Source organism: Oncorhynchus clarkii, chromosome 24 (assembly GCF_045791955.1).
Source record: "Oncorhynchus clarkii lewisi isolate Uvic-CL-2024 chromosome 24, UVic_Ocla_1.0, whole genome shotgun sequence".
Lineage (NCBI taxonomy): Eukaryota > Metazoa > Chordata > Actinopteri > Salmoniformes > Salmonidae > Oncorhynchus > Oncorhynchus clarkii.
The window spans coordinates 39,036,126-39,054,425 of NC_092170.1; the positions used below are offsets into that span (position 1 = coordinate 39,036,126).

General features: G+C 46.4%; 1 protein-coding gene across 4 annotated transcripts in view; it reads right to left on the reverse strand.

The window, feature by feature from the left end:
• Positions 1 to 416: 416 nt before the first annotated feature.
• LOC139382522 (GMP synthase [glutamine-hydrolyzing]-like) overlaps positions 417 to 18,300 on the reverse strand; it is a 29,473-nt gene continuing 11,589 nt past the window's right edge. Inside the window, exons 8-18 of one of the 4 annotated variants that reach the window (XR_011628649.1) lie at positions 13,425 to 13,576; positions 12,944 to 13,117; positions 12,031 to 12,136; positions 11,169 to 11,284; positions 10,812 to 10,937; positions 4,448 to 4,563; positions 4,218 to 4,348; positions 2,836 to 3,008; positions 2,568 to 2,698; positions 1,350 to 1,380; positions 417 to 1,145 (exon numbers count right to left, since the gene is read on the reverse strand). Coding sequence is in view for 3 of the 4 variants with exons in the window: in XM_071126617.1 (XP_070982718.1) it covers positions 2,597 to 2,698; positions 2,836 to 3,008; positions 4,218 to 4,348; positions 4,448 to 4,563; positions 10,812 to 10,937; positions 11,169 to 11,284; positions 12,031 to 12,136; positions 12,944 to 13,117; positions 13,425 to 13,576 (1,196 nt within the window). In the remaining variant the exon portion in view is untranslated. The remainder of the gene's footprint in view (positions 1,146 to 1,349; positions 1,381 to 2,567; positions 2,699 to 2,835; positions 3,009 to 4,217; positions 4,349 to 4,447; positions 4,564 to 10,811; positions 10,938 to 11,168; positions 11,285 to 12,030; positions 12,137 to 12,943; positions 13,118 to 13,424; positions 13,577 to 18,300) is intronic. The other 3 variants (XM_071126617.1, XM_071126616.1, XM_071126618.1) reach the window with 3 other exon arrangements.

The window sequence follows — 18,300 nt, forward strand, 5'->3', positions numbered from 1 at the left end:
CAAAAATATATTTTATATTATTTGAGATTTTTCAAAGTAGCCATCCTTTGCCTTGATGACAACTTGGCACACATCTACTTCCCTAACTACCTCATAAGTCTAAGGATGTAGACAGACGAGCCAGTAGAACTTGAACTCTCACGACCTTCCCGACCCAGAGGCACGTGCAAAGGTTCCACAGTCCCTTGTGACGGGAAGTTCAATGCCAGACATCAATTAGTCGCGCTCCCGTCTCAAACCTAATAAGAGACGCCCGTTCTCGAGGACCTAAAGATATATATATCTATATATATAGTATTCTGCTACAAACAGAATACTAGAAAAGTATTGCGAAATACAAACATTAAAACATCTGTAGGTTGTGAAAATAAATCTAGACATCTTTCAATAGTTGGCCAAGAGTGTGAGAATACAGATTCAACATGGACTTATTTATTAAAGCTTGGTTTTTCATTATACAAATGTCATCGTGAAACTGCATGCGGCGGCTTGTCGTGAGGCACGTTACTGAGGAAAGATGAGCATCCATCATTTTAAAAACAAAATTATCTGACAGAATTGCATAACTTAATCATTTCAATATTGCAGTAAAATCCAACTATAAAATTAAACCCATAAATTTTAAAGCGTTTTTTTTTGTTTGTTTTTCCAAGTAAACAAGTGTATCACAAAATACCACAAGTAAAAGACAACACAGAAGGAGAGACATTAAGAACAAGTTGCAAATAAGACAGTTTCAGGAACAGATTCATTTTTGCATTGTGTATTTTGCTGTTATAACTAAATAATATCTAAAAAGGTGAGGGGTACAAAGTCAAACACAGAGGTAAATCAGTATTAATCGCACAGTAAAACGTGACCTACAGGCTGGACATGGGGCAGACAGGGGTCCTTAAGACGACTCGTTTCAGGCCCAGTAAAACGTGACCTACAGGCTGGACATGGGGCAGACAGGGGTCCTTAAGACGACTCGTTTCAGGCCCAGTAAAACGCTGAGTCCTTGGACTAGCTGAGGACTATATCTCATTAAATTAATGTTGAAAGCATTCGCAGCACCAGGTTACTGGGAATGCCTATTTGGGGACTCCTCTGGTAGTTGAAACGTTCAAGACGGCCACTGCCGGTCTTCAATTTGACCTTTGACACTATAAAAAAAAAGGGGGGGGGGGGGGGGGGTGCTCCGTGATTGGGGTTTTAAAATCCGTCAACTGGAAGTACATTCCCTTCGCGTCAGGAAAGCACCATGGCTTTATGGGTAAAAAGAGAAATGTGCAAACGTTGCTCCTACACACCTGTAGGAGGTGATAACAACAAAGATGACATTCACACATCAATTAGACAATACTAACATCTGAATTCATTGTCAGTCCTCTTGTTTCTCTGAAAAACATGAAGAAAAATGAAACAAAAACAAAGGAGGAACAAAGAAACAGGCACCCAAAGAAACAGGCACCCAAAGAAACAGGCACCCAAAGAAACAGGCACCCAAAGAAACAGGCACCCAAAGAAACAGGCACCCAAAGAAACAGGCACCCAAAGAAACAGGCACCCAAAGAAACAGGCACCCAAAGAAACAGGCACCCAAAGAAACAGGCACCCAAAGAAACAGGCACCCAAAGAAACAGGCACCCAAAGAAACAGGCACCCAAAGAAACAGGCACACACAAAAAAATGACAACTCGTCATTTTGGTGATTTCCCACACAGTGTCACACATCTGTGATAATAAACTAAGATTTTCTGTTGACCGCGGTCGGGTAGCTTAACCATCACCATTTTGATTCAAGTGGATCGTTAACAAGAGATAATAACCCAGATCTAATTTCACCACGGCTCGTCTACATTTGGCAAAATGAAAAGTTTAAAAATTTAAAAAAATAATAATAATACTAATTGGTCACATTTCTCTGCTGAATGACTTTGGGCAGGCAACCCCTGTCTCTTTGTAGAGTATACAGTTGAAAGGTAAATGGATGAGTAAAAATCCTTTTGGGACAAAAAAAAAACAATCAGGAGTGTAACAAAAAAAGCAACAAAAAAAACGATGGATGACTTTTTAAACCACTGGCTAGTTGCTGCTCTTCCTTCTCCGTTATGTCATACAAGTATGTCGTTTTTGCTTTCTTCAGTTGTTGGTCTCACGCTGTAATCTGAGGCATACCGTGTACACAATCCACTTCCTGAACTCCTTAACTCTTGACCTCAACTGGCGGTTTCCAAACAGGAAGCGGCACTTACACCCAAAAAAAAAAAGGAAAAATGTATTGTCACGCACGAAGAAACAGATCCAAAAAGAAGGGTGAATAGTCATCATATCTATTCAACCACCTCTCCCCAAAAAATGAAGGGGGAGGGGAGGGGGGGGGGGGCAGAGTGGCAGCTTCAAGTGTGCGCTGATCACAGTACTGCCTGCTTTCCACAGGAATGTTCTACGGGGGGGTGATCGGAAAGGAGGGGTGAGTTTGGGGGGAGCGTGTAGGTGTTAGGAGAGGGAAAGAAAGGAGAGGAGGGGTGAGATTGGGAGGGGGTATGTTAGGAGAGGGAAAGAAAGGAGGAGGAGGAGCTCACCACACCTCCCTTCTCTCTCTCCATGAGCTCTACTCCCACTCTGTGGTACCGGGAGGTTTGGAGGTCAGGTCGAACATCACCCGGGAGATGCCAGGGATCTTCTTGATCTCATTCACCATCTTCAGCACCACCTGGGGGAGACATGACAGATAATACAAGAGAAGAAGAGACAAGGGTTCAAAACCGGAGACTGGTTTAAACGTCTGCACTGAGAGCAATAGAACTATGTCTGTCTGTCTGATCCCCATCTGGTGGCGAGCCTCAGTACCTCCTCTGGGATGTGTTTTCCTGGCGTGGCGGGTATCCCAGTCATGAAGTCGCTGGTGATGAAAGTTCTGACGACCACAGAGCGCCGACAGGACGGCTGCCTCTGTGAGGAATCGCGGTCGAAGTGCAGCGGGGTCAGGATGACCGGCATCTGACTGATCTTCCCAGAGTAACCTGGGAGAAAGAGGGTACAGAGGGGTCAGGATGACAGGCATCTGACTGATCTTCCCAGAGTAACCTGGGAGAAAGAGGGTACAGAGGGGTCAGGATGACAGGCATCTGACTGATCTTCCCAGAGTAACCTGGGAGAAAGAGGGTACAGAGGGGTCAGGATGACAGGCATCTGACTGATCTTCCCAGAGTAACCTGGGAGAAAGAGGGCACTGAGTTACCACAGCAGACAGGGTGAACAACGAACAGGTCACAAAATAACTGTGTTTTCTATAGGGGTGGGGGTTTGAAATCATTTCACTATTGGTAATAGTATCATTAATTTTTTTGTTGGATATCTGATATACATACATATATTATCACCCCATGTATCAGTCTGTCTTGACTGGGGGTAGAGAAGATAGCTAGGCTAATTGACGCCACATACTGTGCTTTCTCCCCAAGCCGGGCGGCAGGGCAGCCTAGTGGTTAGAGCGTTGGACTAGTAACCGGAAGGTTGCAAGTTCAAACGCCCGAGCCGACAAGGTACAAATCTGTCGTTCTGCCCCTGAACAGGCAGTTAACCTGAAAATAAGAATTTGTTCTTAACTGACTTGCCTAGTTAAATAAAGCTAAAAAAATATATAAAAAAAAAAGCCCATTCTGTAAAACCACAGCCTACTTGTAGCTTACTCCTCATTATTAACCCCCCCCCCCCCCCCCCCCCCCCCATCTTGCATTGCATTAGTGAACGCTCACACAGTGAACCTCTGATTGGCCAACATAATTGACAAGCTACACGTTGAAGGCTACCGGTCGACTGCCACGCACGTCACAATAAAAATACACTGAAAAGTTTGTTGTTTTATTACTTTATTAATGTCATGGTATATTTATTTATTTATTTATTTGACCTTTATTTAACTAGGCAAGTCAGTTAAGAACAAATTCTTATTTTCAATGACGGCCCCATATCATTCATTATATGTAACAATGTTACATGGATATTTTGACATTTAGAAAAAGCATGCGTGTTAAAAATAGGCCTCTCATTTTGTTAGCATCTCACACAAGAATTTGAATACTAACATCCGCTTGGATATTGGAATAACCTTTCACACCACTAGAGATCTATACATTCTATTTCTATACTATATTCACCGCTCTACACTGAATCCAAGGAATTTCTACCCGGCATTCTGACCCCCCCCCCCGAAGCAGGAAACCACTTACCAGACTCTCTGAGGATGGAGTGGGCCACAAAGTCAGCCTGTCTGAGTGTGCTGAGAACGCCCGTGGTCAGGAAGGTGGGGGTGACGTCTGTGGGGGGCTCCTTCACGTGCGACCCAAATACATACACAACTCTGGAGGGAGGCAGAGGAGAGAGGAAGGACGGTCCATGTGGCATCCTGCTAGCAGTAACTGGTTCTACTTCTTCTACTAACATGTACTGTGTGTGTTACCTGTTGATGGTGTGGCACATGCGAGGGATGAGTCTGGCCAGGAACATGAGGGATTCCCAGTGTGGAGCCTCTTTACTGGTGACCCCACACACATAGCTATAGGACCGACAGTCACCCTACACACAGACACAGAGAGACAGAGAGAGAGAGAACAGGTTAGCAGCCTCTTTACTAGTGACCCCACACACATAGCTATAGGACCGACAGTCACCCTACACACAGACACAGAGAGACAGAGAGAGAGAGAACAGGTTAGCAGCCTCTTTACTAGTGACCCCACACACATAGCTATAGGACCGACAGTCACCCTACACACAGACACAGAGAGAGAGAACAGGTTAGGAGCCTCTTTACTAGTGACCCCACACACATTGCTATAGGACCGACAGTCACCCTACACACACACGGCTATAGTACCGACAGTCACCCTACACACGGCTACAGTACCGACAGTCACCCTACACACACACACACACACACACACACACGACTATAGTATCGACAGTCACCCCACACACACGGCTATAGTACCAACAGTCACCCTACACACACAGCTATTGGACCGACAGTCACCCTACACACATCAAATCAAATGTTATTTGTCACATACACATGGTTAGCAGATGTTAATGCGAGTGTAGCGAAATGCTTGTGCTTCTAGTTCCGACAATGCAGTAATAACCAATTCCACAACAGCTACCTTATACACACACAAGTGTAAGGGGATAAAGAATATGTACATAAAGATATATGGATGAGTGATGGTACAGAACGGCATAGGCAAGATGCAGTAGATGGTATAGAGTACAGTATATACATATGAGATGAGTAAAGTAGGGTATGTAAACATTATATTAAGTGGCATTGTTTAAAGTGGCTAGTGATATATTATTTACATAAATGTTTAATTATTAAAGTGGCTGGAGTTGAGTCAGTGTGTTGGCAGCAGCCACTCAATGTTAGTGGTGGCTGTTGAACAGTCTGATGGCCTTGAGAGAGAAGCTGTTTTTCAGTCTCTTGGTCCCAGGTAGTTTGCCCCCGATGATGCGTTGTGCAGACCTCACTACCCTCTGGAGAGCCTTACGGTTGTGGGTGGAGCAGTTGCCGTACCAGGCGGTGATACAGCCCGACAGGAGGCTCTCGATTGTGCATCTGTAAAAGTTTGTGAGTGCTTTTGGTGACAAGCTGAATTTCTTCAGCCTCCTGAGGTTGAAGAGGCGCTGCTGCGCCTTCTTCACCACGCTGTCTGTGTACGCCGAGGAACTTAAAACTTACTACCCTCTCCACTACTGTCCCGTCGATGTGGATAGGGGGGTGCTCCCTCTGCTGTTTCCTGAAGTCCACGATCATCTCCTTTGTTTTGTTGACGTTGAGTGTGAGGTTATTTTCCTGACACCACACTGAGGACCTTCACCTCCTCCCTGTAGGCCGTCTTGTCGCTGTTGGTAATCAAGCCTACCACTTTAGTGTCTGCAAACTTGATGATTGAGTTGGAGGCGTGCATGGCCGCGCAGTCGTGGGTGAACAGGGAGTACAGGAGAGGGCTCAGAACGCACCCGTGGGGCCCCAGTGTTGAGGATCAGCGGGGTGGAGATGTTGTTACCTACCCTCACCACCTGGGGGCGGCACGTCAGGAAGTCCAGTACCCAGTTTGCACAGGGCGGGGTCGAGACCCAGGGTCTCGAGCTTGAAGACGAGTTTGGAGGATACTATGGTGTTAAATGCTGAGCTGTAGTCGATGAACAGCATTCTCACATAGGTATTCCTCTTGTCCAGATGGGTTAGGGCAGTGTGCAGTGTGGTTGCGTCGTCTGTGGACCTATTTGGGCGGTAAGCAAATTGGAGTGGGTCTAGGGTGTCAGGTAGGGTGGAGGTGATATGGTCCTTGACTAGTCTCTCAAAGCACTTCATGGTGACGGATGTGAGTGCTATGGGGCGGTAGTCATTTACCTTAGCTTTCTTGGAAACAGAAAAGCTATAGGACCGACAGTCACCCTACACACACACGGCTATAGTACCGACAGTCACCCTACACACACACGGCTATAGTACCGACAGTCACCCTACACACACACGGCTATAGTACCGACAGTCACCCTACAAACACACACGGCTATAGTACCGACAGTCACCCTACACACACACGGCTATAGTACCGACAGTCACCCCCCACACACACACGGCTATAGTACCGACAGTCACCCCCCACACACACACGGCTATAGTACCGCCAGTCACCCTACACACACACGGCTATAGTACCGACAGTCACCCCCCACACACACACGGCTGTAGGACCGCCAGTCACCCTACACACACACACGGCTATAGTACCGACAGTCACCCCCCACACACACACGGCTGTAGGACCGCCAGTCACCCTACACACACACACAAGGCTATAGTACCGACAGTCACCCCCCCACACACACGGCTATAGTACTGAGTCCCCCTACACATCGCTACAGGACCGACAGTCACCCCACACACACACAGGGCTATAGGACCGGGTCAACCCCCCACACACACGGCTATAGTACCGACAGTCACCCCCCACACACACACACATGGCTATAGGACCGCCAGTCACCCTACACACACACACACAAGGCTATAGTACCGACAGTCACCCCCCCACACACACGGCTATAGTACTGAGTCACCCTACACATCGCTACAGGACCGACAGTCACCCCCACACACGGCTATAGTACCGACAGTCACCCCCCACACACACGGCTTATAGTACCGACAGTCACCCCACACACCAGTTCTGTAGGCTACAGAGGTTCTCTATTGACCAACACCTCATTACTGGGATGATTCATCAGAAGTGATCTATTGAATCCTTCACACTTAGACACAGAAACAGACTCTGGGGGAATCGGAGGCCTGTTATTTCCCTCTTCTCTCAGCCTCACTCCAGAGAATAAGACGCCCTTCTGTTTATACTGCTGTGTCTCTCCTGCCCACCGTTACCAACACACACAGTCACACACACACACACTCACTCACTCTTTCTGGGGTAAATTTAGTCCTCTGTGGCTTTTAGCAGGAAGTGAGGGGGCGACACACGCACTACTGAATGGGCGGAGCCAGCTGTGTCATCATTCCCATTATCCATGCACTTGTCAAACAAACATTGTGTAGCCACGACAACCCCGCGTGGATCCCACAACCTGGGGCTGAAGGAAATTAAGTAAAATGTCCAGAATACCATTTGACACCGCTGAGAGGCCAAACAGACATTGCCCCTAACCACAGATCTAGGATCAGATTAACCTGCCCCAACCCTAAACAGGATTTTTTTAAATGTTCTCCGACACAGTATCAATGAGTAGGGGAGAGTTTCACATACTCAGCCCTGACAGTAGCAGTGTCCTTGTGTTATAGTGAGAGGGAGACGGCTGCTCAGTGAAGGAATAACAGGGAGTGTCAAAACTAGTCTTGACATGGCTGCTCAGTGAAGGAATAACCATCCTGGCTTCAGAACCCAAACCACAGGCTAACATTAGGCCTAGCTACACCACACTGTCAGAGAGCAGCACACAAAGAAGAATGAGACTGAGGTTTGTACTGTTCTACGATGTAGGCACTAGGGATTTCAACTTTAATACAAATAGCTCGCCTGAATTCACGAATGAAAAACAGATAGAAGAACAGTCCACTGTGTCATAACGGGTGCTGTTGACCACAGAGCCTGGGTAATGTAACGGGGAAAACAGCAACATATAGCCCACATAACGGGTGCTGTTGACCACAGAGCCTAGGTAATGTAACGGGGAAAACAGCAACATATAGCCCACATAACGGGTGCTGTTGACCACAGAGCCTGGGTAATGTAACGGGGCAAACAGCAACATATAGCCCACATAACGGGTGCAGTTGACCACAGAGCCTAGGTAATGTAACGGGGAAAACAGCAACATATAGCCCACATAACGGGTGCTGTTGACCACAGAGCCTGGGTGAAGTAATTGAGCAGACACATAAAGCCCATTGGGTCAAAGAGGGTGCTGTTGACCACTTGCGTGACGACAAACTTATGCAGCTCTTTGTTCCCGACACTGGCGGTATTACAGCATTTTGGATGACTGTCATTCATATTCCCTTCACCCAGTTCAACGTAACATCGATAGGTTTAGGCTACTACATGATACTCTAATTTTCCCTATACCCATCATGGAGGTTGCTATAACCTAGCCTATGAATGAAAGATTACAACGTAGGTGCACAGGTAGAGAGAAATATGTGAGTAATCAAGGTGACAGACGGTGGCATTAAATCCCACCTCGCCTGCATCTAGCTGATCTAGGGTGTAATCATTAGTCCAACAGATGCAAACGAGAGTTTCTATTGGACAAATTCAAGTATGTTTATCCCCGTTTTGTTCCGTTTGCTTTCATTTAAAAATGTTTCCCCCCCAATTATCTGATCCTGTGATTGGGTGGATTACATGTCAGTTCAAGCTAAGAGAGCTCTGACAGGTTGGAGGACGTCCTCCAGAAGTTGTCATTATTGCTGTGTAAGTCTATGGAAGGGGGTGAGAGCATGAGCCTCCTAGGTTTTGTATTGAAGTCAATGTACCCAGAGGAGGACGGACGCTAGCTGTCCTCCGGCTACACCATGATGCTACACTACAGAGTGCTGTGGAGAATACTGTAAACCTTCATCGCAAAACTGTGGTTTAATCAATTATTTGGTGACATGTTACGTTCCCCAGCAAGAAAACCCTAAATGTTGCTCAAACAGAAGAGGGAACTAAAAGTGAACAACCAAAACGAAACAGGTGGGGTTTTAGGAGGGTTTCTGAAAGACACTCATGAGGGGTTCCCCTGAAAGTTGACGAGTAACAACAAATAGAACTTAAAAAGACAAACAAAAGAAAAACCCTAACCAAGCTTAATAAAGACAGGAAGCAAACCAAAAACGTGGAGCAAAAATGAAAATCAGATCAAGGCTTATTTGTCTAGAAATCATAATATGGAGAGCCAACTAAAAGGTGTTAATAACCCTCTATCAAGACAACTGGAGCACTGGGCCAGACACACTCTTAAATAGCAACTGGGCCAGCACAGGTTCCAACACCTTCCCACTAATGAGATGGCAACCAGCACAGGTGTAACACATACTGACTAATGAGGTGACACCAATCAGTGCGCCGTACACACTAACAAGCTTTAAGTGCTAAAGTCCAACCTCAAAACGTAAATGGAAAAACCAAAGCTTGTAACTTAAATATATTTATACTGAACAAAAAAAATATAAAAACGCAAGAATTTCAAAAACTTTACTGAGTTACAGTTGATAGAAAGAAATCAGTCAACTGAAATAAATGTAACCCGTGTGAAATGGCTAGCTAGTTAGCGATGTCTACTAGTAGCGTTTCAAATCGGTGACGTCACTCGCTCTGAGACCTTGAAGCTGCTTCGCTTGCTCTGCAAGCACAGCGGGTTTCGTGGAGCAATAGGTAACAAATGCTTTGTGGGAGGCAGTTGTTGATGTGTTCAGAGGGACCCTGGTTCGAGCCCAGGTTAGGGCGAGAAGACGGACAGAAGCAACAATTACATACACAACTGAAATTAAAGTAATGTGAATTTTTATTTAACTAGGCAAGACAGTTAAAAACAAATTCTTATTTACAATGACGGCCTACTCTGGATGACGCTGGGTCAATTGTGCGCCGCCCTATGGGACTCCCAATCACGGCCGGATGTGATACAGCCTGGATTCTAACCAGGTATTATAGTGAGATGCAGTGCCTTAGACCGCTGCGCCACTCAGGACACCTTTATAGTGATAAGCTACAAAAGGCAGTCACTAGCCAATCATCACTGGGGTTTTTATGAAATAATAAGTTCATCATCATACTATTAACAAAATATGTAATGTACAGAACCAAATATATTTGATTTAAGTAAAGTAATGTGAATAAATGATGGTTAGTGGCAGTAATGGCCACTACCATCAATTGTTTTATTAGGTGTTCTTAGCATTCTACCCACAATGCCTTTAACCTATTGTTTAAAAAAAATCTAAACCGAAATGAAAAACGATGTTGTTTTTTTTTTTTACAAATCTGAACCAACCGCAAATCACTCAGCACTAAGAATCAGATAAAGCCATCTATCCCTGCTCTACTATAGACGAGCAGTCAGACCATTAAGAGGGGCCTCAGTCAGGTGACCAGTGGTCCTCCGTCACTCACTTGATAAGAGCATGGCTCTTGCAACGCCAGGAGAGTGGGATCAATTTTCCGGGACCACCCGTACATTTACAGAGGTCAGAGGTCACATTCAGACAGACAGAGCAGCCTCGTGGCCGAGCAGTGCTGTGAGAGAGAACACTGTATAAAGTGTGTTACCTGGACTCCCACGGTCTTGATTGGCAGCAGGAAGGCATTGAGTGAATGAAGACTGGTGAGCTGCAGGAGTTTCTCCTCCTCCTCGTCTGATATACACGACTTCACTCTCTGCAGCAACGTGTGGGGCTGGAGAGACAGGGTAAGTTATGATTATTATTATTAGCTAGTCTGACATTACTAGAGTAAGTTATCAGCATGTTGTTGAATAAAGACGGACAGTTGGGGTCAATTCCATCTACAGCCCCATTCTAGAATTGTATGTCCAATTAAATTGGTTCAAATTGAAATGGAATTGAGACAAACTCTGTTATTACCATCATGTTCCTGTCATAGACTAGTGGTGCTCTGCTCTCTGACCTTTTTGACCATGGCGGAGAAGTCTGTGATGATCTTGAGGATGTTGTTTGTCTCAGCAAAGTCCTTACAGATGTAAGGCTCGTCTGCACAGATCACTCTGATGGCCAGGCCAGGACCTACAGGAGAGGGTGAGGTTAACATCACAGCCATACTTCTGCTATTCTCCATGTTGGTTCTTAATGTACCATGACTATATATAACATTCTATTCTGTGTTGGTTCTTAATGTGCCATGACTATATATAACATTCTATTCTGTGTTGGTTCTAAATGTTCCATGACTATATATAACATTCTATTCTGTGTTGGTTCTTAATGTTCCATGACTATATATAACATTCTATTCTGTGTTGGTTCTTAATGTTCCATGACTATATATAACATTCTATTCTGTGTTGGTTCTTAATGTTCCATGACTATATATATATATATATAAGGTTCTGTCCTGTGTTGGTTCTAAATGTTCCATGACTATATATATATATATATATATATATAAGGTTCTGTCCTGTGTTGGTTCTAAATGTTCCATGACTATATATATATAAGGTTCTGTCCTGTGTTGGTTCTAAATGTTCCATGACTATATATATAAGGTTCTGTCCTGTGTTGGTTCTAAATGTTCCATGACTATATATAACATTCTATTCTGTGTTGGTTCTTAATGTTCCATGACTATATATAACATTCTATTCTGTGTTGGTTCTAAATGTTCCATGACTATATATATATAAGGTTCTGTCCTGTGTTGGTTCTAAATGTTCCATGACTATATATATATAAGGTTCTGTCCTGTGTTGGTTCTAAATGTTCCATGACTATATATATAAGGTTCTGTCCTGTGTGTACGGTGGGGTACTGACCAGGGAAAGGATGTCGACAGACAATGTCCTCTGGCAGTCCCAGTTCTCTGCCCAGCGCCCGAACCTCATCCTTATGGAAGTCCTTCAGCGGCTCAATGACTTTTCCCTGGAGGGAGTGAGAGAAGAGACAGCTCAGACCTGAGTGGTGGACTCGAGTCACAAAATTCATGACTTGAGACTAGACTTAAAATAACGTCTGACTCGACTTCGAGACTCATGACTTTATTATCTGGCCAGGTTTTGGAACGTAATGTCACTCATTTTGTTGTCACCGAGCATCCGTGGATTTCTCTCCACGCTGCCAGAGACAGAATCGCACTCGCAAGAAAAAAATTGGCTAGTGAAACGCACACTCGACCAAGCAAACTGTCAATCAACACAGGTCAGGTGAGCTAGCACCGTGAGGTCTGGGAGGGGGGGGGGGGGGGGGGGTGTGAAACTGCATATTTTAATAGGCTACTTATTCATACCATTTATATTTATACCTTTGCTTATTAGATCTGGTGACTAACATCAGCACCAAATGTTTCAAAAACATCTCGTCTGTGCTTCAGAACCAGAAAGTGGCACATCTTGACCAATCAGCAGCATTTGTCTCACAAAGGCATGTTATTTAATAGATTTTCTCCGGTTTTCCCTGGCAAAAAACAAAATATATATATATTTTTTTTAAAAGTCATTGCCTGTTTAGATGGGTTTATTTTTTACTTGGGACTCGACTTGGGACTCAACTTGCTTATAGACTTGAACTTGACTCAACCAGTTCGACTTGGGACTCGACTTGGGACACGACTTGGGACACGACTTGGGACACGACTTGGGACACGACTTGGGACACCTCTGGGCCAAACAGAAGAGCCAGAGGTGCTCCAACAAAATTGTGTTGGAAGTTTGTTTCAGTATGTGTGTGTACCTCGTCTCTGAGCTTGCGGATGAGCTCTGTGTCGTTGTGGTGTGTTTTGATGACCTCTGCCTTGCCGCTGGCGAGGTGAGAAGCACTCTCTATGAGGTCTGGCCTCAGGGTGCCTTGGGCTAGGAACACCTCCTCCGGCTTCAGGTTCATCTCCCCTATCACCTCATTGGCCACCTACAGACGCCAATCACACACACAGGAAGTCCATTCAATAGATAAATATTAATTAATAATATAAATTGATTAAACATTTTTTTAAGAGGGACAGACAGACAACCAACATATACAGACAACAGACTAGGTTGAAGATAAAGGTTAGGACACGTTATGATTCAAGTGGAAGTTATTTGAAAATAAACCAATTCCTGGGACCAGCGCAGTTTCTAATTACCAGCATCGTTGCTATAACTACCATAGCTGATGCATTGTTGCTGCATATTAGAATTCTCTAACCTTCAACAGATAACAGACAAGGCAGTACCTTGACGAAGGTGTCTCCGATGATCTTCCTCTTCTCCTCAGGGTTGGTGGTCATGTTGAGGGTCTTGCTGATGCGTTTCCGTGGCGTCCGGTCTTCGTCGGAGATGGGCAGGGTCGTCGTACCGTTATAGAAAGTGTGCGCTGCGTTCACCACTAGAGAGGGAGATCACACAGACACACAGAGAATTTGAAACCAGATCAAACGTTGTTAAAGTCCCATATCTGTTAGGTGAAATACAGCAGTGTGCCGTCACAGCAGTAAGACGTGTGGCCCGTTGCAATGACAAAAGGCCAACCAGTGGAACACCAGCATTGTAAAGTCACAGCAGTAAGATGTGTGGCCCGTTGCCATGACAAAAGGGCAACCAGTGGAACACCAGCATTGTAAAGTCACAGCAGTAAGACGTGTGGCCCGTTGCCATGACAAAAGGCCAACCAGTGGAACACCAGCATTGTAAAGTCACAGCAGTAAGAGGTGTGGCCCGTTGCCATGACAAAAGGGCAACCAGTGGAACACCAGCATTGTAAAGTCACAGCAGTGTGCCGTCACAGCAGTAAGATGTGTGGCCCGTTGCCATGACAAAAGGGCAACCAGTGGAACACCAGCATTGTAAAGTCACAGCAGTAAGATGTGTGGCCCGTTGCCATGACAAAAGGGCAACCAGTGGAACACCAGCATTGTAAAGTCACAGCAGTAAGATGTGTGGCCCGTTGCCATGACAAAAGGGCAACCAGTGGAACACCAGCATTGTAAAGTCACAGCAGTAAGATGTGTGGCCCGTTGCCATGACAAAAGGGCAACCAGTGGAACACCAGCATTGTAAAGTCACAGCAGTAAGATGTGTGGCCCGTTGCCATGACAAAAGGCCAACCAGTGGAACACCAGCATTGTAAAGTCACAGCAGTAAGATGTGTGGCCCGTTGCCATGACAAAAGGCCAACCAGTGGAACACCAGCATTGTAAAGTCACAGCAGTAAGATGTGTGGCCCGTTGCCATGACAAAAGGGCAACCAGTGGAACACCAGCATTGTAAAGTCACAGCAGTAAGATGTGTGGCCCGTTGCCATGACAAAAGGCCAACCAGTGGAACACCAGCATTGTAAAGTCACAGCAGTAAGATGTGTGGCCCGTTGCCATGACAAAAGGCCAACCAGTGGAACACCAGCATTGTAAAGTCACAGCAGTAAAATGTGTGGCCCGTTGCCATGACAAAAGGCCAACCAGTGGAACACCAGCATTGTAAAGTCACAGCAGTAAGACGTGTGGCCCGTTGCCATGACAAAAGGGCAACCAGTGGAACACCAGCATTGTAAAGTCACAGCAGTAAGACGTGTGGCCCGTTGCCATGACAAAAGGGCAACCAGTGGAACACCAGCATTGTAAAGTCACAGCAGTAAGATGTGTGGCCCGTTGCCATGACAAAAGGCCAACCAGTGGAACACCAGCATTGTAAAGTCACAGCAGTAAGACGTGTGGCCCGTTGCCATGACAAAAGGCCAACCAGTGGAACACCAGCATGGTAAAGTCACAGCAGTAAGATGTGTGGCCCGTTGCCATGACAAAAGGGCAACCAGTGGAACACCAGCATTGTAAAGTCACAGCAGTAAGATGTGTGGCCCGTTGCCATGACAAAAGGCCAACCAGTGGAACACCAGCATTGTAAAGTCACAGCAGTAAGATGTGTGGCCCGTTGCCATGACAAAAGGGCAACCAGTGGAACACCAGCATTGTAAAGTCACAGCAGTAAGATGTGTGGCCCGTTGCCATGACAAAAGGGCAACCAGTGGAACACCAGCATTGTAAAGTCACAGCAGTAAGATGTGTGGCCCGTTGCCATGACAAAAGGGCAACCAGTGGAACACCAGCATTGTAAAGTCACAGCAGTAAGATGTGTGGCCCGTTGCCATGACAAAAGGGCAACCAGTGTAACACCAGCATTGTAAAGTCACAGCAGTAAGACGTGTGGCCCGTTGCCATGACAAAAGGCCAACCAGTGGAACACCAGCATTGTAAAGTCACAGCAGTAAGATGTGTGGCCCGTTGCCATGACAAAAGGGCAACCAGTGGAACACCAGCATTGTAAAGTCACAGCAGTGTGCCGTCACAGCAGTAAGATGTGTGGCCCGTTGCCATGACAAAAGGGCAACCAGTGGAACACCAGCATTGTAAAGTCACAGCAGTAAGATGTGTGGCCCGTTGCCATGACAAAAGGGCAACCAGTGGAACACCAGGATTGTAAAGTCACAGCAGTAAGATGTGTGGCCCGTTGCCATGACAAAAGGCCAACCAGTGGAACACCAGCATTGTAAAGTCACAGCAGTAAGATGTGTGGCCCGTTGCCATGACAAAAGGCCAACCAGTGGAACACCAGCATTGTAAAGTCACAGCAGTAAGATGTGTGGCCCGTTGCCATGACAAAAGGCCAACCAGTGGAACACCAGCATTGTAAAGTCACAGCAGTAAGATGTGTGGCCCGTTGCCATGACAAAAGGGCAACCAGTGGAACACCAGCATTGTAAAGTCACAGCAGTAAGATGTGTGTCCCGTTGCCATGACAAAAGGCCAACCAGTGGAACACCAGCATTGTAAAGTCACAGCAGTAAGATGTGTGGCCCGTTGCCATGACAAAAGGCCAACCAGTGGAACACCAGCATTGTAAAGTCACAGCAGTAAGACGTGTGGCCCGTTGCCATGACAAAAGGGCAACCAGTGGAACACCAGCATTGTAAAGTCACAGCAGTAAGATGTGTGGCCCGTTGCCATGACAAAAGGGCAACCAGTGGAACACCAGCATTGTAAAGTCACAGCAGTAAGAGGTGTGGCCCGTTGCCATGACAAAAGGGCAACCAGTGGAACACCAGCATTGTAAAGTCGCAGCAGTTAGATGTGTGGCCCGTTGCCATGACAAAAGGCCAACCAGTGGAACACCAGCATTGTAAAGTCGCAGCAGTAAGAGGTGTGGCCCGTCGCCAAGACAAAAGGGCAACCAGTGGAACACCAGCATTGTAAAGTCACAGCAGTTAGATGTGTGGCCCGTTGCCATGACAAAAGGCCAACCAGTGGAACACCAGCATTGTAAAGTCACAGCAGTAAGAGGTGTGGCCCGTTGCCATGACAAAAGGGCAACCAGTGGAACACCAGCATTGTAAAGTCACAGCAGTAAGATGTGTGGCCCGTTGCCATGACAAAAGGCCAACCAGTGGAACACCAGCATTGTAAAGTCACAGCAGTAAGAGGTGTGGCCCGTTGCCATGACAAAAGGCCAACCAGTGGAACACCAGCATTGTAAAGTCACAGCAGTAAGACGTGTGGCCCGTTGCCATGACAAAAGGCCAACCAGTGGAACACCAGCATTGTAAAGTCACAGCAGTAAGACGTGTGGCCCGTTGCCATGACAAAAGGCCAACCAGTGGAACACCAGCATTGTAAAGTCACAGCAGTAAGAGGTGTGGCCCGTTGCCATGACAAAAGGCCAACCAGTGGAACACCAGCATTGTAAAGTCACAGCAGTAAGACGTGTGGCCCGTTGCCATGACAAAAGGGCAACCAGTGGAACACCAGCATTGTAAAGTCACAGCAGTAAGATGTGTGGCCCGTTGCCATGACAAAAGGGCAACCAGTGGAACACCAGCATTGTAAAGTCACAGCAGTAAGAGGTGTGGCCCGTTGCCATGACAAAAGGGCAACCAGTGGAACACCAGCATTGTAAAGTCGCAGCAGTTAGATGTGTGGCCCGTTGCCATGACAAAAGGCCAACCAGTGGAACACCAGCATTGTAAAGTCGCAGCAGTAAGAGGTGTGGCCCGTCGCCAAGACAAAAGGGCAACCAGTGGAACACCAGCATTGTAAAGTCACAGCAGTTAGATGTGTGGCCCGTTGCCATGACAAAAGGCCAACCAGTGGAACACCAGCATTGTAAAGTCACAGCAGTAAGAGGTGTGGCCCGTTGCCATGACAAAAGGGCAACCAGTGGAACACCAGCATTGTAAAGTCACAGCAGTAAGATGTGTGGCCCGTTGCCATGACAAAAGGGCAACCAGTGGAACACCAGCATTGTAAAGTCACAGCAGTAAGATGTGTGGCCCGTTGCCATGACAAAAGGCCAACCAGTGGAACACCAGCATTGTAAAGTCACAGCAGTAAGATGTGTGGCCCGTTGCCATGACAAAAGGCCAACCAGTGGAACACCAGCATTGTAAAGTCACAGCAGTAAGACGTGTGGCCCGTTGCCATGACAAAAGGGCAACCAGTGGAACACCAGCATTGTAAAGTCACAGCAGTAAGAGGTGTGGCCCGTTGCCATGACAAAAGGCCAACCAGTGGAACACCAGCATTGTAAAGTCACAGCAGTAAGAGGTGTGGCCCGTTGCCATGACAAAAGGCCAACCAGTGGAACACCAGCATTGTAAAGTCACAGCAGTAAGATGTGTGGCCCGTTGCCATGACAAAAGGCCAACCAGTGGAACACCAGCATTGTAAAGTCACAGCAGTAAGATGTGTGGCCCATTGCCATGACAAAAGGCCAACCAGTGGAACACCAGCATTGTAAAGTCACAGCAGTAAGAGGTGTGGCCCGTTGCCATGACAAAAGGCCAACCAGTGGAACACCAGCATTGTAAAGTCACAGCAGTAAGAGGTGTGGCCCGTTGCCATGACAAAAGGCCAACCAGTGGAACACCAGCATTGTAAAGTCACAGCAGTAAGATGTGTGGCCCGTTGCCATGACAAAAGGCCAACCTGTGGAACACCAGCATTGTAAAGTCACAGCAGTAAGATGTGTGGCCCGTTGCCATGACAAAAGGCCAACCAGTGGAACACCAGCATTGTAAAGTCACAGCAGTAAGATGTGTGGCCCGTTGCCATGACAAAAGGCCAA